This window comes from Montipora capricornis, chromosome 7 (assembly GCF_036669925.1).
Source record: "Montipora capricornis isolate CH-2021 chromosome 7, ASM3666992v2, whole genome shotgun sequence".
Taxonomy (NCBI): domain Eukaryota; kingdom Metazoa; phylum Cnidaria; class Anthozoa; order Scleractinia; family Acroporidae; genus Montipora; species Montipora capricornis.
Genome location: NC_090889.1, coordinates 22068889 through 22091388, shown reverse-complemented (window position 1 = coordinate 22091388; position 22500 = coordinate 22068889). Strand labels below are relative to the sequence as shown.

Sequence of the window (22500 nt, the reverse complement as noted above, 5' to 3'; positions counted from 1 at the left end):
TAATTAGTATTTTACTCTATCTAACGCCATAGTATTTTACTCGTCAGTGGGGAACCCCTGGGAGTCAGTGGGTTAATCGCCCGCTGAAAAACTATGTCCCCATTAAAAGGCAATTATGTTACTTAAAGGTAAAGATTTAAAGCTCAGGATTTCTCGCTTGGTCCCACAAGATCAAAGATCATTTTTTGGTGTTTTATCCCATATAATAAATCCTTTATTGACAAAGCTTGTTTTTGAAATAACCCATATGTGTGGTCCTGAGCAAGTGAGGTTTTAAAGTTGTTTATTATAATGGAATAACGTTTCTTTGAGCGATCGGACACTTCTCCACTTGGTGAATGTTCATAATCTTCGTTCTCCTGATGGAGGACGGTAACTTTTTACACATGAAATTAAATTCTGCTTGCTAGTGCTGTTGTGATAAAACAATTAAATTGTGCTTTTTTAAAACCCTTTTTGTTTCATTCTACTTGAATGTCCCGGAAGAGAGAAAAAAATACGGAAGTGGACCATTTCCATGGTAACGGTGCGTACTGCAAAATCCCGACCAAAACCCACCCAATCAGGATGCTCCCTTGCCAGATAATAAAGTATCGAGTAGAGCTATGATCCTCGCAGATAATTAAGTTTGTTTACTTCTGTTTGTGTACAATTTTCACCTATATACTAACAATAATAATAATTGTTACATTTCAGCTTTCGTCCTATACCGTATTGCTTCCATCATCAAAAAGGAAGACTCTTCGAGCAGGTGAGGAACTTTGGGACAATTTTTTCTTACTATTCTGAACAAGAAATGAAAGAATAGCTGGCTGTATGTTAAATATCTTATAGGGAAAGGTAACTTGCCTATTACAGTTACCAGGCTTGCAGGGCATGGACTAAAACCAGGAACACCGGAACATCGGAAGGGGAGGCGGGGTATCAAAAATCTGACGTCTCTGACTTCTGTCTTAAACAGGGTAGGAAAATCAGTCAGGGTATGAGGGGCCGCACCGCATTTCCCCCCCCCCCCCCCCTCCGGGATCGGAACACCCCGGAACTCCGGAACACCGAAACACTCCGGAACACCCTGGAAGTAAGCCAAAACCCTCAATTTGGCTAACCCTAGGCCTAGCAAGGACTTAAGTTGGTTCACTGGATTTCATATCTGCAGTTCATATATGATCCATTTCATATATCATTTCATCGTTGATTCATTCCTCACGGGAACATTGGAACCCACAAATGACCAACTCCCAACGTCATTGGCTTCATAGCTCAGTTGATTAGAGCGTCGCACCGGTATCGCGAGGTCACGGGTTCAAATCCCGTTTGAAGTCCTGAAATTTTCAGGCTTCTTTACGCAATTGCAAAAATTGCGTTCATAACTGCGAAGATCACAGCTTCACTTGATTTCACATCCGCAGTTCATATATGATCCATTTCATAAATCTTTTCATCGCTGGTTAAAAGGTATCAAACCTATAGGTTTCCATGGTATTTAACGCTGGTTAGCGCTAACCATGCTTCGAGCTACCCGGTTGTTCAAAAGGTGGATAGTGCTATCCACCGGATAAACACTAGCAAAACCAATTGAGTTTTCCAATGGATAGTGATTTATCCGGCGGATAGCGCTATACATCGTTTGAACAACTGGGACCAGATGTATATTAACCTCATCTGTTGGGCAAATCTTGGAGTCTGTTGGCAAATCAAAATAATCTGTAACGATTGTTCCGGATGAGACCATTCGTAGAGCGTCGTTTTAAAAATACGAATTCGGTCAAGCAATAACTTTAAACGTAATGTAATGTAGGTAACCTTTTTAAATCAGTTAAAGTAGAATAAAAGAAACAAACGACAACAACAACCTGTGGCCATAATAGAACTTATGCAGAGAAACAACTGACAAGCGCTTTACCATTGGTAATAAAAAATGATATAGATGGTTTTCACGTGACGTCATCGCCGCCATGTCGGTGGACGAAAACAAAAGATCTCTGATTAGCGTCTTTTGTTCGCCCACCAGAAGTCGTACGTTTCTCTATTGTTATTGGTGTCTTTAGACATTGGTTGAAAACATTTTATTATTCTCCTGTCGAACTTGGGCTATTGTCACGAAACCTGAATGTGCATAATTATTTCTATGACAACACGTGACTCAGTTCGCATGCTTTTCAATTGAATTTGAGAAAGAAGAAAGTCAAAACCAATTAATTGAAAAGGCGGTGAAATTCTTACACTGTGGCTGCGGATGTTCGCAAGGGGCTACAGGAGGTCCCTGTTTTAAACAATTTGAAGAAGAAACGGTTTTGTATAATTTGCGCAACTGCATCGAGTTAACGAACGCCGAGCTTGACTTATACCGTTTAAAAGCTGTTTAGTTAAACATGGTTTAAAATTGTTTTCTTGATACAAGTTACTACCTGAAATAATGTAGACTCCAAATTCAACACAATGAAGACAAACATTAGAACTTACATGAACTCTACGTAAAATTCTGTCTTTCAGCCTTCAGTTGCTCATTTTTATTTTGTTACACTGGTTTAATCAAATGTGTTAAGTTGGTGTGAATCGGGTAGTAGTGGTACTAGCAAGTATCCAAGCATTCATCCGCAAAGAGTACATTGGAAGTAAGAGAAGCAAAAGCAGAAGTATATTTTTGTCTGATAGAGGGGGAAAATAAGAGTCCTCATTGCAGAGTGGAGAACTAGCAAATTCAAGCCACAATGGGAACCAAACACATTGATGTTTAGATCACTGTGTAAGCAGTGGGCTAGCCTGCGTAGGTGGTGGTATTAGGGAGCTTAAGCAACAAGGCACCTTAAGATCTACGACGGCGACTTCAACGAAAACGTCACCTCGAAATATCGCTTTGCTTTATCATAATTTTTTCGCGGTTGGTTATTCTATCTCGTTCACTTCTTACAATTTGGGCGACCTGTCCTAAAAATAAATTGGTACGAGCAGTTACAAAGTGAAAACCTCAAATTTGGGGATTTCACGTCGCCCTTAAGCAGAGTACCGCAAGAATCTGTCCTAAAATCCGTGTTGCACGTGCAGCACGATTGTTTATGCTCTTTTAACCAATGATATCATTGTTTTACGGCGTTTTTGTTGCCGTCGCCGTCGTAAAATCTTAAGGGAGCTTAAAGGCCGGTTTACACGCTACGATTTGTCGCCCCGATCTGTCGGCCCGACAGTGTCGGGGCGCGAATCTTACGTGTATTTTGACACCCGATCTTAAGGCCCGACGTGAAGAATGTCTAGTAGCCCTCGTTCTTTTTTGAAGCGGTGTTTTACTCCGCATGCGTACTGAATGCTACGGCGAAAACAAAATGGCTGACGAGCACAACGGTTTTTGGTCGCTTTATTCATCAACAGCAGCAGCAACAACGTCATTACTGTTACTTGCTGCAGCATTATTAAGAATCAAAAAGAGAGGAAGAAGGAAGGCACGATGTGCTTGGGTGAAAAATTGGCATCGGACCGAAGCCGGGGTTTTTCACCAACTTATGTCATATCCAAGTTGTTTGTTCAGTGATTTGGCTACATGCGTTCTCGCAATCGCTCTTTTGTTCTTGCCATGATACTCTTTATTCCCCTTGTCATATAGACACGGATATTTAATCCATTCCGCTATCAGCAGGGAGATTTCTTTCTCTTGGAAACTGCGCGACTTTGGCCTCTTCAGAGTCTTCATGTCCGCCATTTTGATTGCTTCTGTTTGGTACGCATGCTCTTTTCTCAAAGTTTTGATTGACATGTCGGCTTCTTTGAAAGTGTCGGCCCGACTCGACAAAAATCTGTTGCACTGCAACAGATTTTCTGAATCGGGCCGATTTCGTTTTCACGAATCGGCCTTAAGATCGGGTGTCAAAATACACGTACGACTCGCGCCCCGACACTGTCGGGCCGACAGATCGGGCCGACAAATCGTACCGTGTAAACCGGCCTTTAGCAACAACAACGGCGACGGCGACGAGAACGTCATCTCAAAATATAAATTCGCGTAATTTTAATCGCTACGTGACTATTTCAGCCTTTTTAATATGACAAGGATGTGGCAGTTCCTCGTAAATGACACTCGTCGGAACGGCACTTTATTTAGGGGAGAAAATGAAAATTTATCCTCAAGTGCTGATGTTCTCCATAAAACCTCGAATTTGGCTATTTCACGTTGTTGTTTTGCTGACGACGGCAAAGAAGTGAACAAGAATGAAAAACGCACGTGCAGAGCGTGCAAAGCTGTTGTTTTTGCTCACTAGTAAATATGCAAATTTGTGACGTTCTCGTCGCCGTTGTCGTTGCTTAAGCTCCCTATCGACGACGGCGACGGCAACGAGAACGCCACCTTAAATTATAAATTCGTGTTATTGTAATCACTTGTGACTATGTCAACCTTTTTAATAGAACAAGGGTATGGTAGTTCTTCAAAAATGGCACTGGTCGAAACGGTGCTTAATTTAAGGGAGAAAATGCAAAGTTATAAATCCTCAAGTGCTGACGTTCTTCATAGAACTTAAAATTTGCCTCTTTCTGGTTGTTGTTTTGCTGACGACGGAAAATAAATGGACAAAAGTGAAAAACGCACGTGCATAGTGTGCAAAGCTATTGTTTTTTTCCCACCAAACATCGCCGTTGCCGTCGCCGTTGTAGGGAGGTTTAGCAAAAGGGAGTTTAAGAAACGACAATAGGGAGTTTAAGAAACGATGACGGCTACGGCAACGACAACGCCAAAAAGCAGTAATATTATTGGTTAAAAGAACCAAAATGATCGTGCTGCACGTGCGGCACGCTTTTTTGAACAATTCTCTGCCGTACTCGTCAAAACTACTACGTGAAATGACCAAATTTAAGGTTTTGACGACAACGTGGACAAACTACAGTGAGTCTTTCAGTCTCGCTCTTTACTTTAAATCCAGTTACAGGCTACTTCGCCCATATTGTATAATATAAACAAGATTGAATAATAATGAGATACTTAAAATATCTCAAAGTTATATTTTGAAGTGACGTTTTCGTCGCCGTAGCCGTCGTGGTTTCTTAAACTCCCTAATGGCTACAGCAACGACAACGCCAAAAAGCAGTAATATTATTGGTTGAAAGAACCAAAATGATCGTGCTGCACGTGCGGCACGCATTTTTGAACAATTCTCTCCCGTACTCGTCAAAACTACAACGTGAAATGACCAAATTTGAAGTTTTGACGACAACGTGGACAAACTACAGTGAATCTTTCAGTCTCACTCTTTACTTCAAATCCGTCCGTACCAATCCAGTTATAGGACACTTCGCACATATTTTATAATATAAACAAGATTGAATAATCCCGAAATACTTAGAATAGCTCAAACGTATATTTTGAAGTGACGTTTTCGTCCCCGTAGCCGTCGTGGTTTCTTAAGGGAGCTTAAGCAACGACAACGGCGACGGCAACGAGAACGTCATCTCAAAATATAAATTTACGTTATTGTAATCGCTTCGTGACGATTTCAACGTTTTTAATATGACAAGGGTGAGGTATTTCCTCAAAGATGACACCAGTCAGAACGGCACTCCATTTTAGAACAGAAAATGAAAATTTATCCTCAAGTGCTGACGTTCTTCATAAAACCAAAACCTTGGCTATTTCACGTTTTTGCTTTGCTGACGACGGCAAAGAAATGGACAAAAGTGAAAAGCGCACTTGCAGGGCGTGCAAAGCTATTGTTTTTACCCACTAAATGTGCAGATTTTTGACGTTCTCGTTGCTGTCGCCCTTGTCGTTGCTTAAGCTCCCTTTAAACTCCCTAAAGACGACGGCTACAGCAACGAAAACGTCAGTCCAAAATATGACTTGACGCTATCGCAAATATTTCGCGATTAATCCGTCTTGTTCACATTGTACAATACAGACGAACTATCCTGTACCTGGATGGGTACGAACAGTTTTAAAGTCAAAACTGAAAATGACTTTTTCATTGTTATATGCTCACGTTGTCGTTAAAACCTAAAATTTGGTGATCTCACGTTGTTCTTTTGTGGAGTACGGCAAAGAATGCACATTAATTCGCGTTGCATGTGCAGCACAAGCACTTTTCCTTTTTCGACCAATAATATTCTTGCTTTGTGGCATTGCTGTAGCCGTACCCGTTGTCTTTGCTAAAACTCCCTAAAAATTGCTTACGTTCCCTATTAGGGAGTTTAAGAAACCACGACGGCGACGGAGGCGAAAACGTCACTTCAAAATATAACTTTGAGCTGTTTTAAGTATTTCATGATTATTCCATCTTGTTTATATTATTCAATGTGAGTGAAGTGTCCTAAAACTGGATTGGTACAGACGGACTGAAAGATTCACGGTAGTTTGTCCACGTTGTCGTCAAAACCTTAAAATTGGTCATTTCACGTAGTAGTTTTGACAAGTACGGAATATAAATGTTAAATATGCGTGCCGAACGTTCAGCACGAGCATTTTGATTCTTTTAAACAATAATATTACTGCTTTTTGGCCGTTGTCGTTGCCGTAGCCGTCGTCGTTTCTTAAACTCCCTTAAATTATTCGCGCGAGGGACAGGAAAAGGCAAATTAACGAGCAGCTTAAGCCACGCGGAGAATGGGCTAAAATTCATGACACAGTCCCATTAAATCACGAGTCAGTCATTCTGTCGTTTAGGAGTGAAGACCAGTAGCAGTCAATTTTTCCAAAGCCAATTTTTGTCAGTTTCTTCTTTTACTATTTGTTTGTTATTTTATGTTCTTAGCCAGTACTATCAAAGGCCAGATGAGTGTCTTGCAATCACTGTCCATCCCTCCAGCCATCCTGCCCGATCCTTCTGATTACACAGCTGTCGAAAGACAGACAAACAGTAGATACATTAAAAAATGGGAACCGTTTGGGTGCAGTAAGTATAATCAGAAACCCATAAGGGTTGAAACGTGTAACGCGCGTTCACAGCTTCCGAATATTCAGTGCGAACTGATTGGTTGAATGTTTCAGTGCTAAGTACCATATTTGGAAACCCCTCGCTCTTGTTGTTCCAAATATGGTACTTAGCAAGTTGAATATTCAGAAGCTTGTTTCCAAGCACACGAGGGGCCGTTACACGTTTCAACCCTTATGGGTTTCTGGTATAATACAATAAAAACGTTATGATAGACAATTCACTGTCGAAACTAGAGCTAGAGAAAGATGGCAGAGAATTTTTTCGATGATGACTCGGAGATCCTCGGAAAAAAATCCGAATGTCCTTTAATAGCTTTGTCTCCTGGCGCGCAGTGGTTGGGCATTCGAACTACTAATCGGAAAGTCATTGATTCGAGTGCTTTTTGGAGCATTCGGATTTTTCCGAGTATTTCTGGGGTAACATCGAAAATATACACCTCGTCGTTCGTTCATTCATCGAGGTCGGCATATGCCGTCTCCTTCGCTACAAATGGGAGAACATAATTTATGTGCAAGCATAAGTTGAAGCGCATGGACGGCCATGCTGGTGAAAGGCAATAGAGATCGTATCTCGAGCCTCGAGTTGATGTGTTTGGAAGCGAGTTTAAGAAATGCAAAACAAAAGTTTTCAGTCCCTCGGGACTCAAAATGGTCCCCATGTGAAAAAGGCCCTGCTTTTTTGTTTAAACTGGTATGCGATTGGTGTCGTGGTTATCGTAAGGTTTTTGGAAGTTGTTATAAAAGAACAAGTTGAGGAAATGAATCAAAATGAAGCGCAATTTGTATGGTAAATCCCAATAGGCCAGTTTCGTATTCTAACGGTTGGACTGAATCCAGCATGAAATGGAGGCTAATGGTGGCAAATTAATTTGCATTTGAGAAGATTTGCCCGCATCAGCCTCCATTTCATGCTAGATCCAATCCAGCCGTAAGAATTCGAAAATGTTCTATTGGTAGACGCACCGGCATCGCAGAGGTTTTTTTTTTACCGATCTCTATGCAAGGCATAGCGAAGCCAAAGCAACGGTCACTTATATCAAATGAGCCAATCAAATCCTTAAGAAATTACAAGCAGCCTGCGTTTTGCGCGGGAAACGAGCAAATTGTTTGGTTCGAAACCATGTAGTTGGAAAATTTGGCGCGAGATTTTAAAGCCAATTTGGAGTTCAAGTGACTTCGTCGCCTACTGCAACTACAACGCCACGAAGCAAGAATATCATTGGTTAAAAGAGGAAAAATCATCGTACGACACGCATTTCAGTGCATTTCTCCGCTGTACTCCGCAAAACAACAACATGAAGCTGAGACCAAATTTCAGGTTTTGAAACGTGACAAAGGAAAAAAAACTAAACTAATGAAGATGTCAAAGGGTGTCGTAATGCAACGTAGAGACGAAACAGCCTTCCAAAGGATGTGAAACGAACCCTTTGTTTTCTAGCTTTACCATTGAGCCGTTTGCACCAATATATTAGGGAACTTAAGCAACGACAACGGCGACGGCAACGAGAACGTCACAAATTTGCATATTTAGTGGGAAAAAACAGTAGCTTTGCACGCCCTGCACGTGCGTTTTTCACTTTTGTCCATTTCTTTGCCGTCGTCAGCAAAACAAAAACGTGAAATAGTCAAATTTGAGGTTTTAAGGAGAACGTCAGCACTTGACGATAGAGTTTCATTTTCTCCCCTAAATTAAGCGCCGTTCCGACCAATGTCGTTTTTGAGGAACTACCACACCCTTGTCATATTAAAAGGGTTGACATGTTTACGAAGTGATAACAATGACGCGAATTTATATTTTGAGATGACGTTCTCGGTGCCGTCGCCGTCGTCGTTGCTTAAGTTCCCTATTTATACCAGTAGTAATCAAGTATTAGTGGGGTGAGTTTGATTCCTGTTTTGTCATGTCATGTTATGAGACATTTGGTATTGTCGGACGGTCACCCATCCAGGTATTAACCTGTCCGACAGGGCTTGACTTCCCTTGGGCAAGCCGTAACACTATCACATGAGATCGAGGTTATTTGTGCCAGAACAAGATGGCGTCCAAACGCTGAAATCGTATTCATCACGATCGATACCCGAGGGACATCCCGCGGAACTGACGCGATTACAATGCGATTTCCTCTAACGCAATGGTAGTTCACCCTTGAAGAATATGGAATATTTTCGAAATACTTGCGATAGCATTAAATTATATTTTAAAGGGACCTTTTCCTCGACGTTGCCGTTTTCGTTACTTAACTCCCTAATTTTCAAGCATAGAAACTCTTGAAATGAAAAACTGCTTTGTACAAGAGAGTGACCGCGAGACCGATTAATATACGTCCTTTGTTGTCGCTTGCTTTCAGGAGACCCCTATCGGATGTGCCAACAAAAGAAAACTGACAAAGGTATGGAAGAGTGTCTCGATGATAGTTCAGATGGAGCTAAAAAAAGCAAAAAGAAGAAAAAAAAGGGCAACATGGAGGAAACAGCTTCGAAAGCGTCTGGCAAAAGTACGGAGTCTTGGCAAACGAAGAAGAAAAAGAAGAAAACAGACAAAGAGAAGAACGAGTTTGATATTACGCGAGTAAAAATTGAACCTGGACTAGATTCCGAATCATCAGAAATTGAAACGGAGAGCCCCTCCAGAAAGAGCAGAAACGGTGGCTTTGATGATAGTGACAATAATAAACGTCGAGATGATTTGAATAGAGTTTGTACCAAAAAGAAAAGAAAGGCGGACAGAGGAGAATCCCTGGACAATGTTGAGGTAAAAAGACAGGCGAGCACAGATGAAAGTTCACCGAAACGTCCTAGAAAGGAAAGACAAAATGGCGTCGACGTGAGGGCTGTAAAGTCTGTGGACGAACAAGGTGATAGTAAACTTTCCGGATTTGGTGTGTGTCGCGTTGAGAATAAACCTCGGGAAACTCCAAAGAAATCCAAAAAGAACAGAAAGTAACAGGACGAGAAAGCGAAGGAATACGTGAGGTATAAGCGTTTCTGAAGAGCAGCAACATATTGAGAGCAAACATTTAAACCTTGCGTGCGAGTTGCATCATTCGCCATTTTCTTCAAAGAAATGTAGCTTTTTCCATGCTGACCCATCGATACTCGGGGAAGAGTTTCCCAGAACTAAAAAGCCAAGAGACAAATGGAAGAATTTACGATTACGAGTTCGCTCACTGAACCATAGGTGAATTTCTGTGGACGTTAATTGTTTCCATTTTTCCTCATCTGATTCAACGTTAGCGTTTTTCTAGTGGGCTGCTTTTCCATGCATAAACTGTTTTTGAAAGATAAGAGAACTTATTAAGCTGAGCTACATCTCCAAATGTTTCCGCTAACTTCCATTTCCTTTTTTTTTTCTTTACAAAAATATGAGCCGTCATGATTTGTTTGTTCTCTTTTTAATCGCCGTTGTCTTCCGTGTTTTCGCACGTGTTAGTTGGCAGAGAAGTACAGGAGGCTAGTTAGTGCAGTTGGGGGTGGGGCATCTTCCCTTGTCCCCTAGGCACAATTTAATATTTTCCCGGAAATTCACTTTTGCCAAGTTCCCTTCCAAGAAATTCTGATCCATGTTCTCTTGATCCCCAAGAATAATTTTTAATTTCCCTGCAATTCCTCGTATTGAGTGTGTTCACGTGACGTGACGGCGGCTATGTTAGTGTTCCTAAACAGTGGAAGAGCGGCCATGTTCTTGTACTCAACTAATCCTCAGCGAATTGAGCTCTATTATCATGCAAACGTTTTCCTTTGTTTCGGTGGAAAAACAAGGTCACTGATTACGTGAGTGAAAACACTATAAGACAGATTTTCATGCCGAGTTATTTTTATAGCTTTTGCCTTAGAACACCGCCAGTGGTTTGTGACGGTGTGAAGAATACCACCCACGCCGCTCCCCTGCTTCCTTATAGAAAAGTTCACTCTTCGATATTTTTTTTCCTATATGAACACAATTTTAGAAATTTCTCCAAACGTTGAACAATGGTTGCAACTAAATGGTCCCCTTTCCTCGAATTAAGAGCACAGAGTTCTCTTGTTTCTTTAAAGTCATTGAAAAATATCCTTTGTTCCATTCCTTAAAAGTAAATTGCCATGTATTCTTCTTCCCTAACACTTATATTGGGTGATGCACCATATAAGGGCAGTTCTTAGCTTGGTGCTTATTTGTTGTGATGACATGAATTACCTTGTTGGTTACATGTTCTGATGACATGAAGCATCCTTTTATTTGCGTCCGCCATATTTTAGCTTGCTCTTCGTTCACCACACCAAAAGTTTCTTTAGGAGAGGTAATCGCATGGGCCAGAGTAAAATTAAGGATTAATATCACGCGTATTTTGCATTGAGAAGTTGCAGAAATTGGCAACAACAAAGCACTGGTAGAAGTTAGCGTTATTTTTAGCTTGGGGTATAAACTTACTTGCCAGGTGATCTGGTGACGTAATTCAGAGGACTGGGAAGAAAAAAATTAACGCTGTATCCCACAACCGCGCGCGGCCTTGAATTCTTATTTTGGAATTCAACATTGCAGAGGCGAGGTTAGATCTCGTCGGTTCTATATGAATGTTCATTCAGTAACAGGAAATGTTGGAGACACAGAATAATCTGTTGAGTTTTGGCGATGGAAATACTGCAGGAAATTTGGAAACAAGACCTAAGGCCGTGCGCGGTTGTGGGATACGGCGTTAAAATATTTCTTCCCAGTCCTCCAAATTACGTCACCAGATCACCTGGGTGAGGAGCAGCATTTGGGGGACACTTCGTGACGTTAATTGTTTGTATTGAGACACGAGTGATGAAGAGCAAGGGGACACTTCGTGACGCTTATTGCTAATCACTCACATTTGTAGACATGTCCGCTGTCTGTCTCAGCCATTGCGTATTTAGCAATTTTATCCCCTATGTTATAATGAACGATATTTGTGCATCCAGTCATCAGAGGAGTAATGTCACGTTCGATTATCCGCTCATCAGCAAAATGCAAATAAGGTTTTGTACTATGTCTCTGTAAAACTACTGAAAAACGTTTTCGGTTACACGTACAATAAATTTAAAGTAAAGGGAGCTAACACAAGCGATTCACCTACAACAAATTCCAGCATCGAGTCTGTTTTGTAACTGCTGATATTCGCGCTGTTGCAAGTGCAGTTATAAATTCAGAAGTGCCGGGCGTGTCGCTGACCATTCAGCTTTGTTTTTATGAGTTAAGGTTAAACGCGCGCGCTGTTTACGTTTAATGTTGCGCGCGCGCTCCACTTGAATTTATATGTCGCAAGGCTCGTCGCGTAGAGCCTTTGATTTAAAGTCGCGTAATCTAAGATTTTCAGTTGTGCAGAAACAACCAAGCTAACCAGTTGTTCATCATGTTTGCTAACCAGTTATTGTAATTGCTAACCAGTGATTCGCTGAAATTTTACCTGACCGTTTGCTACAGTGTGCGTCAATTACGCAGACAGTCAAGAAGTAAGTTTTCAGTTAGTTTCTAAGGTTATTTGCGCTTAATTTTCTGTTTCTTTTGAACATTTTTAAGGCCGAGTGCCAACGCAATTTCTTTGTATTTTAGATCGAATTGTCTTGTTAAATTAAATACGGTTCTTTCTCTGAGTATTGGCGAGTTTGGTCTCTTGTTCAACGTACGGAAGACCGGCCGTGGTACAGTGGACTGTCTTAAGAGTCTTCAGTGTAATTGCAAAGAAGCGTATAGCGAATAGAGGCGTGTAAAATCCTGGCTCATCCGAAGCAAGCCATCGACTCGAGACAACTTGAAATAAATCGATGTATTTAAGGTAGGGTTTACTTATGTAAAAGTTCGCCAGATCTTGAATTCTACGTAGTTTTCCGCGCTGTTTTTCGCGTAAAGGGATATATTAATTCCGGTCAATGGAGAGATATATTAATTTTGTTTAATATTGATTATAGCCGATATCCGTTCATCCAGCCATTAGTATCACGTTCGATTATCCGCTCATTAGCAAAACGCAAATAAGGTTTTACACTGTCTCACTGTAAAACTACTGAATAACGTTTCCTGATGCACGGAAATAAATTTTGACATAAGTGAAGAGGGCTGACACAAGCGATCGAGTGAAGTCTTCACCCACAACAAATTCCAGCTCAGAGGTGCGGTTAACCACATGATATCTGTTTTGGAACGGCTGATGTTCACGCTGTTGCAAGTGAAATTGAACATTAGGAGCCAGTCGTGGGACAAGCGAATGATATATTGATGCGAAGTATGAAATCACGGAGATGTTCTGAATGTCAAGTTCTATCTACAACCTGCAATTCATTTGATCGATATAGCGTAAGAAAGCAGCTTCTCCAATTGTTTGAGCATCGGGCTTTCGAGAGATAAATCGCAGGTGCAAATTGCTGGTTTTCACTCACGTGATCAACAGCCATGTTTTTCAACGAAAACAAAAGGAAGCGTTTGCATAATAATAGAGTTAAATTCCCGGAGGATTTGGTCGGGGCACCAACATGGCCGCCTTTTCTTTGTTTAGGGCACCAACATGGCGGTCGTGACGTCATGTGAAAACCGAGAATATTCCGGTCGGAAAAATGACAGAGCTGGAAGTGTTGCCTTGTAATTTCACTTGCAAATGGTTAGACTTTCAAGAAGATAAACTTGAATAAAAATATTCATCCATGTGAATATGTAGTTGGGCATTAGGCCTCAATCGTTTGAAATCGCCCCCGCATCTGATCAGTACCATTTCGCATTTATTAGCAGACGGGTCTGTATAGAAAGAAATGGGACAGTGTTGCTGTTGTTGCTGTGAGACGTTGGAGCAGCGAGTCAAGGAAACCTTTCAGGAAAGTGAAATTATAGACAAAGAGATTTGCGGAGCAAAGCTAGAGTATCAAAGGTCCACTGGCATTTGTCAGGTGAGAGAGAGCGGAGCTTTTGTTTTGACGTGGGAGGTGGTCTGGTTCTGTTTACTCTGTCAAGATAAGAGGATAACAATTCCTCTAAGAAACATCCGTGCAGTTTGGATAATGAACTCATGTGGCCAAGGTCGACTAGTCTTTGATATCGTGGATCGTGTTTCTGGCATCGAAGATCAAGTGGTGATCGCTATAAGGGAATCTGGTCACTGGTTACGACAAATCAATGAAGCCATCTCCATGCAAGGCGACAACAATTACGTTTTAGTAGTGCCCGTATGCGACAGTCCTGAATACTTTAATAAGGTTTTGGCAACTTCAAACACTGATTGTAACATCATCGCATCGAAAGAGCCAGCAAAACAACGCGAGTGACCTCAACTTGACATTTGGGGGACACTTTGTGACGTTAATAAACCTCTTAGCAGTTATGTACTTGGGTACCTGGCCTTTAAATGAAAGTTCCTATGGCCTGCTTAACTTAGTTACCTGGTCTTTAAATGAAAGTTCCCACTTCCTGCTACCGTTAGACCTTGTAGCTCAGACGGTAGAGATGCGGAGATCGGGAAATATCACAAACTAAACTGTGTCACTGTCAGTGTGAAACTACTGAAGACCCATTCCTGTTGCACTTATAATAAATTTTGACGTAATCAAAAGGAGCCAACACAAATTCCAACTTAAAGGTGAGTTTAGCAGATGCCAGGATGTCTGTTTTGTAATGGCTGATGTTCACGCTGTCGCAAGTGAAGTTCAATATTAGGTGCCAGTCGTGAAACAATAGAGAGATTAATTCTGGTCAATACGCCAGGCCCATGGAACGTTGTTCAAAAGCCTATTAACACTAATCTACAGCTATCTACGGTTAAATACAAATTAACCAAGGTTTGAGGTTTGCTCGCCGAAAAGGCCTCTAAAGACCCCGATCTGTTCCGGTTCGGTGACTCTATGACGTCTGCTTTAGATAGATAAAGCGTTTATTAAAACACAAATCGCAGTCAAAAGACTGAATTACTTGTAAAAACTATTTACAATAATGTAATAACATGTAAAATACAACGTAATATAATATCCTAAACTTAAACTTTTTTTACGAAAACTTACACATCTGAGAGTTATTAAAAGTATAAAAGTATGAACATGGTATAATACGTAGCTAAAGGTTATATTAAGATCTCAACAACTGAGAGGCGTAATGCATTATAAACGAACTTGAAAATCTCTTTGTCTTACAAAGTGGAAATCTAAATTTTCTGCTCTTCCTAGTTCTGTAGGTTATGGCATTAAGCGGCGGGAGAAAGTGATGGAGTTTGTGCCCCTTGTTATCGACTATTTCCATAAACAGTTTGCGGCATAAAAGCTTCCGTCTATCTTGAAAAGTGGACATGCTAGATTTAGTTAGCGCCTCACTATAGTTAAGGTCGGGATATATTATCCTTAACGACGTACCTTTTTTGGATCCTTTCCAATGGATCCGACAAGTACGCAGGCAAACTTGAGTGCAATGACTGACAGGCATACTCTAGTACTGATCTTATGCAAGCACAATAAAATTGAAGCAGAGATATACAGTCAATATCTGCGCGCTTAAGTTGTTTTAAAAGATAAACTCTTTGTGATGCCTTTACGGTGACATTGTCAATATGATCATTCCATTTCAGATCGTCTCTAACTGTTAAGCCTAGGATTTTAGCCGATTTGACAACTTCGAGCTGCTTGCCTTCAGATTCAAGGGGAGTAAAGGTACCACGTTTCTTACGGAAGTCTATTTGCATCTCCTTACACTTAGTTGGATTTAGGCGGATTACATTTTCATCCGTCCATTTGAGCACCCCATCCACTGTATTTTGCAAGGTACTTGTACTTGACTTAGGTATACGTATAACTTCGGCAAGCTTAATTTCTTGTAATTGGTCATCGGGCTCCTGTGGGAGTCTCATTCCCGGGAAATTCAATCTAAAAATAAATCGGTCGGTGAAAACGCCGTTGCACGAACACAGTAGAGTTGTAGACTCCGGGTCATGGGTTCCTGCATCACTTCACTTCACTTCATCCAGCCATCAACATCACGTTCGGTTATCCGCTCATCAGCAAAACGCAAATATGTTTTTATACTGCCTACTGAAAGAGCGATACCTGTCGTACGCGTATAACAAATCGAGAGCTCAGTAACACAAGCGATCGAGTGAAGTCTTCACCCACAACAAATTCCAACTTAGAGGTGAGTTAACCGCTGATGTTCACGCTGTTGCAAGTGAAGTTCAATATCAGCTGCCAGTCGTGAAACAGTAGAGAGAGAGAGGGAGATAAATTTTGGTCAGTATATTCGAGGTCCGTGGCAATAAGTTCATTCAAAATTGCAAGTTTAGGTTTATTAATCTTTTTCGTCGTTATGTCGGCTTGTCTAACTTCTAAAAACTAGTGTAACTCCCCAGGAACTGAATTAGGAGGTGCGGTATTGAATCTACGACAGAAAACTCAAATTCGCTGCCTTTTGTTCACGTTCTCCGTAAAACTTGAAAATTGGTCAATGCACGTCGTAGATTTGCCGAAAACGTGAGAGAAATGTACAAAAATGAAAATGCACGTGCACAGCGTGCAAAGCTATTGTTTTTGCTCATTAAATATGCGAAATTTGTGACGTTTTCGTTGCCGTCGCGTCATAGATCTTAAAACGCAAATAAGGTCTTTTAATCTGTGTCACTGGGAAACTACTGAAGACCCGGACGCGTGTCGTCTTGCACGTATAATAAATTTTGATGTAAGTAGAGGGAGCTAACACAAGCGATCGAGTGAAGTCTTCACCCAAAACAACTTCCAACTTACGGGTGAGTTAAGTAGATGATATATTTTTTGTAACGGCTGATATTCACTCTTTTTAAAGTGAAATTGAATATTAGGCGCTAGTCTTCAAACAGTAGAAGAGGGAGAAATTAATTATGCCCAGTAGTTTAAAAGCCTATTAACAGAAATCCACGGTAAATACCAACCAAGGTTAGAAGTTTGCCCGCCAGAAAAATCCTCTAACAATCTAATTTTTGATGAAAGAAAACAAAAAAATCGAACTCAAAATTGAAGGCGAAGAATCTGGCGGAAACATTTTTGATCGGTAAATTAACTGAAAGAAAACTTTCACCTACATTTGTTATACAGCTAAATCGAGCTTTGAATAAGGGACTGTGCAATATTTATCTGGAGGGAGGAGGGGGGGGGGGGGTTCTAAGATTAATAGGGGAGCCTGAACTTAAACCAAAGCGCAGGGTAGGGGGGGGGGGGGGTAAGATGTAATTTATTAAACTTTTGTAGGGGGGGGGGGAAGAAGTTAAACTGAGAGGTCTGATCTCAATCCATGGACTCAAGATAATGTATATTACATGTAAGCTAATCAAAATGAATTTTTGGAATCTTTTAAGAAATATTAATGTTAACAGCTTCAAAACCTTGTACTAAAAATGAACAGTTTCTCTCAACAATATTAAACATATATTCAAGAACTTGGGTTAAATCCCGAGTTGGTTTTGAACAAGCACTTCCGCTTCCCCAACGAAGGCCCCTCTAGACGGGGGTGGACAAGAAGTTATTTTAACTTTAATTCAGGGGGGGGGGGGGGGGTGCAACTTTATTTTAAGGCCCACTTTGCTAAATATAACCCCCCCCCCCCCCCTCCAGATAATTATTGCACAGTCCCTAACTGGGCCGTGGTCAATATTCCTTCCTTCAAAATACTATTGTACTGGATGCCAATTGAGTAATCAGAGATACCTGAAAGGCACTGGCAATTAATTTGATCGATATAGAAAGAAGCTCCAAAGCGTCTGTCTGAGTCAAAACCGACGACCGGTGGGTCGATTAGAGGGGGAAGGAACAGGGGGGTAAATCTCTCTTCTCCCTACTTTGAGCCACTCTCTCCCTCCTCCGTAAACGTTTACCTCACAACACCTCCAAGAATATATATCTGAATAAGACTGAATAGACGAATTATACATATTTGAGAATGAATGTTAAGGTACTTACATTTTAGGTCCAATAGGCTGGGAAATTTGTTCGTTTTGCAAACGTTTGATAACTTGGTTTCATCATCAGGCCCGTAAAACACAGGCCCCAAAGGTCCGCATTTTGATACTCAATAAGGAGTGCGGTCGGTTAAACTGAAGTTTAAAACTTAACAGTGAGATTTAAACAAAATCAAAGAATGGGAAAAGCAGTAATGTATTCATTGGGAAACTAAAACTAGCTGCACTCATAGTTAATCGAGGGACTGGTTATGAATCCTTAGAACCTTCAAAAGCGAGAACAATGTTGTCGCAATCGACGTTGAAATTGACCGAGACCCTGCACAATCTTTTGTTTTCGCTTCGCACGGGTTTGCAAATTAGTTGCGCATAATTTAATCGAAGGATTTGATTGGTTATCTTCTCGAAGAAACGGTGTGTTTTGTGCAGGGTCAAGGCCAAAAATACGGACAAAAACATGAAACAAAGGAACTTGTCGATTTTCATAACCATCTCAATGCATTAACTATGCTGCACTCTAGTAGCGTTCCACGAGCGTCTGCTGAAATGAGCCGGAATTTACGTAGACCAATCACAACGGACTTCCAGATTTTGGAAGTGCACTTTAGACCCTGAAAAAACTGCAAGAAGTTGGGCATCGTGTGTTGGGCATTTACATGTTAAATCACTAAGTTAAATTTTTATCAAAGAGAAACTGGAGCGAGTAAAATTTCATGCTTTGACTTGGATATTCGCGGCTCTTCACAGAATGAGTACGGTAGAATTTGTATGGTTGAAACATCCCGTGCGATTCAAGTGTATTCGTGATTGATATCATATTAACATGTACATTTCTTTCCGCGCTATTTCTCACAAATCAGTGGAGTCGTTTCTTTTCAATAACCCCATTTCTTGTAGTCCATCGGTTGAACTGACTTGAAGTTTGCTTTATTTTTCAAATCGAAGAAACACTGAGTACAAACGATCGGTTCGCAGCACAACAGCATTAAATCAATTTTTAGAGACGGTCATCGCCAAACGCAGCCTGAAAATTTCAAGCTTATACGTAATGGATTTTCTTCAAGCTCTCTTTTCGCTACTGTCCTAATTGCATTCATTGCGCTTGAAGGTAATGGTTCTCGTGCAGTTTACTGAATATTTGTATTCGTCTTAATATATTTCCACGGCGCTTCCAATTTTACTAATAGATGAAACGACACCATACCCTTGCTAAGCACTCACTCGCGAGGCGCAGCCGAGGGAGTCCGCAACAAATTTTGACCACTGAAATGGCGCGTACTCGTTGACGCGAGCAGCGTGGTATAGACTCTTATAGACAACGGCAAATTAGCCAATCAGGTTGCGAGATTAGCAGCAATTGTGGTAAAATATTCAGTTCCTACCGTGTACTTTGCCGTTACAATTTCTCATGTATTGCTACTTCCCTTAATAAACGAATCAGACAAAAAAAAATACATTTCGGTAGTTTGGTCCACTTTGGCCTCGTTAGCACCCCCCCCCCCCCCCCCCATAAATTCCTGGTTACGGGCCTGATCATTGAGTATTCATTAACAAGCTTGTTACTCGCGACTCTGTCAGGGTGGTTTAGTGGTCATCAACCGTGCCTCCCACCTCTGCGACCCGGGTTAAACTCTGGCCTCGGGTCGTATGTGGGCTGAGTTTCAGTCGGTTTTCTCCGGGTACTCCGGTTTTTCTCCCTCATGAAAATCGACTCCCGGCCTATTCCATCAGGCTTTGGTGCTGTGCTCCGAGGTCATACATGGGTCGTGTTCAGGGGCCGAGCCCCTAGCCGGCAGCACAGCTCCTTCGGCCCGACCTCGTTGAGCTGCGCCCTTAGTAAGTCAGTGTCCGACTGCGAGAAAGGGCGATTAGCAGGTCAGATATTAAAAACAATCTTTTATACTCCTTTTGCCTCGTATTTTAAGTTTGCGATTCATAAATTGGTAAGCCGAATTCAATTCAGAAAATTGTTATTTGTCATCGGATTCCCATAGAAACACTGTAATGTCTGACGGTAAAAATACTCCGTTTCCTTTTCTCCCACCTCTCTACTTTATCCCCCTATTTCCCCCCTTTCCCAACTCTTTTTGGGCCATTTCTCCATCCTCCCAACTCTGTTCCTCCCCCCTCCGATTATTTCAGCCTCGGGCTTTCGAGAGGGAGATCACTGGTGCAAAAACCCCAGTCCATATGGCAAAATAACTGAGCTGAAGGTGCTGTCTTTGTAATTTCAGCTGCAATATGATCAGACTTTGAAATCTAAGAATGAAAATACCAGCCTTGTAAATTAGGCCTAAATCCAAGAGGCACTTTAAATTGCTCTCCCATCTGATCATTACCATTTTGCGTTTTGTTAACAGTCTGTGCCAAAAGAAATGGGACAGTGTTGCGGTTGTTGCTGTAAGACGTTGGAACAGCGAGTCAAGGAAACCTTTCCTGAGGAAAGTAAAATTATCAACAAAGAGATGTTCTGGGCAAATCTGCAGTATCGAAGGTCCCGTGGATGTTGTCAGGTAAAAGGGAACGGAGCTTTTGTTTTGACGTCGGAGGTTGTCTGGTTCAGTTTAATGTGTTTAGACGAGACGATAACAATTCCTCTGAGAAACATCCTAACTGTTGAGGCAAAGGATAACTTTCTAGTCTTTGATTTCGTGGATGGTGTTTCCGGCATCGAAGATCAAGTGGTAATCGCTGTAAGGGAACCTCGTCACTGGTTACGACTTATTAATGAAGCCATCCCCAACGCGCGACAATAAGTTTTAACGGTACACCTATGTGACAGTCCTGAATACTTTAATGATGTTTTTGACACCTTCTGGCACTGATTGTAACATAAGGGCAGCAAAGACTCAGCAAAGCAACGCACGTGACGTCCACGTGAAGATAGCGTGCATCTGGGTAAAAGCTAGCTCTTTGAAAATGTCATCACAGTCAATTTTGCTTCCTCACAGCTATTTAATTGAAAGTTAGAAATTTCGAGGCAAATGAAAGGTATAGACTCTATATAGGAGAAAGGAACACATACCGTGCATTTTTACCTTTCGACACACCCATCCGAAAACATTGGTTTTTTTCCCTGAGCGGGACTCGAACCCACCCCTCCCTGATTACTAGTCGGGCATGCTAAGCCACTACACCATCAAGGCTACCACACTGGCAACGCAGCAGATTAATGAGGTGACTTAGCAGCGTGGGGATCCAATGTTTTCGGATGGGTGTGTCGAAAGGTAAAAATGCACGGTATGTGTTCCTTTTTCCTATATAGCTATTTAATTTAAATTACGACATTCACTGCTCGTGACACACATTTGAATACTGCTTACATGTGGACAACGGATCATCCTATCCCTAACCTTGAAGACCCACGTTCAACCGACAGGTTTTTCGACCCTTTGTTTTCTTTTTTTTAATGGAAATTTGCATTGCTTATCGTAGCGATCTGATTGGATGAATTTCAGCTTTGGCCGAATTTTCATACACGAAAATTGTTCCACGGCACGCAATGCCTGTCAGTTGAAGGTTGGCCTTTAAGCCCAATGAAAATGTATATCGCATGTCATAGCTGGCCAGGGGCTGTCTCACTCAGCTAGCCTTACCACTTTTTGGGATCGAAACAAAGAATTCCACATTCTCGTTACCAAGAAAAAAAAATTATTTCACGAAAGCTATAGTTTTCATCGTCTGCTGCAGACGAGGATAACATGGGTGTTTTTTTGATGTACTCGTGCTGCACCTTAATGTTGAAACTGGATCTTTTATCTATATTTTAATTCAAAGCCCTTTTTTGATAAAATCGTAGGGAATGGAAGGTATAAAAATTAATGTTTTTGGGATGAGATATACCGGTAGTTTAAAATGCATAGTACGTGCTATAACTGAATCTTTTTTGGTAGTAAAAGGCGCAAATTCTTGAAGAAAGACCCTTTGCCAGTCACTTGCCTCGTTTATCGGTCATGCTAAAGTAAAAGTTGTGTTTGTGGTATTTTATAAACTAATTCAATTAATTAATAAGCTTCTCTTTCTTCTTAAAAGTTGTTTTCCCTTTCGCGTAATTCACTTTGCCCCGGGCGTGTAATTTTCAGATCGTTGGACATGCATTGTAGTAATTTAATGGTTGTGACTAGAATGGATTATCCAAAACAAGGTGAGACACTTATAGTTTTGTGTATATAAATTGCAAAACGATCTTACTAAAGTTTTATTAAGTTAAATTTTTTTAGAGTGTCATTAGAACAGTCTATGAAAGTTTAGCATTTCGAGTCGCCTCTTGGACCTAATCACTTGAGATCAATACCTAACCCAGCAGTTGTTATCTAGATCTGCTTAAACAGAGTGTTGTTTATCTGATAAAGCGGGTAAACGCTGAGGTTGCCAGGTATTGCCACGTAAGCTGTCGGGAACTGTCTCACCTTATTTCGGAGTATTCATTCTAGTCAAAACCGTAATTTCATGGTCATCTGAATTTCCGGTGACGCCCGAACATTACCGAAGATGACCTTGTGACTTCCGAAGATTTTTGACATAACTTCGAGCATTGACGGAGAGTTCAGAGGAGAAGTCGGAATCATACAAAGTGATAGTGCGTCATGCTATCTGCGCACGACTTAATTACCCGCAAAGTTACTCAAACATGAGTAATGATGGCCCTCATTTGCTAAAATATCTTTCCATGAAATTTATATTTATTATGAGCGTATCTGT

General features: G+C 41.1%; 2 protein-coding genes across 9 annotated transcripts in view; both read left to right on the top strand.

Moving 5' to 3' along the window:
- The window catches only part of LOC138056431 (nucleolar protein 58-like), a 15443-nt gene extending 5157 nt beyond the window's left edge, over positions 1 to 10286 (top strand). For both annotated transcript variants that reach the window (XM_068902220.1, XM_068902219.1), the window contains exons 6-8: positions 697 to 751; positions 6729 to 6869; positions 9259 to 10286. In XM_068902220.1, the coding sequence (XP_068758321.1) occupies positions 697 to 751; positions 6729 to 6869; positions 9259 to 9854 (792 nt within the window). In that variant the 3' untranslated portion in view covers positions 9855 to 10286. The remainder of the gene's footprint in view (positions 1 to 696; positions 752 to 6728; positions 6870 to 9258) is intronic.
- Positions 10287 to 11295: 1009 nt separating this feature from the next.
- Positions 11296 to 22500, top strand: part of LOC138056430 (uncharacterized) — a 54141-nt gene continuing 42936 nt past the window's right edge. For 4 of the 7 annotated variants that reach the window (XR_011133437.1, XR_011133440.1, XR_011133436.1 and 1 more), the window contains exons 1-2: positions 16020 to 16614; positions 20160 to 20312. The gene's annotated coding sequence lies outside the window, so the exon portion shown is untranslated. The other 3 variants (XR_011133439.1, XR_011133434.1, XR_011133438.1) reach the window with 3 other exon arrangements.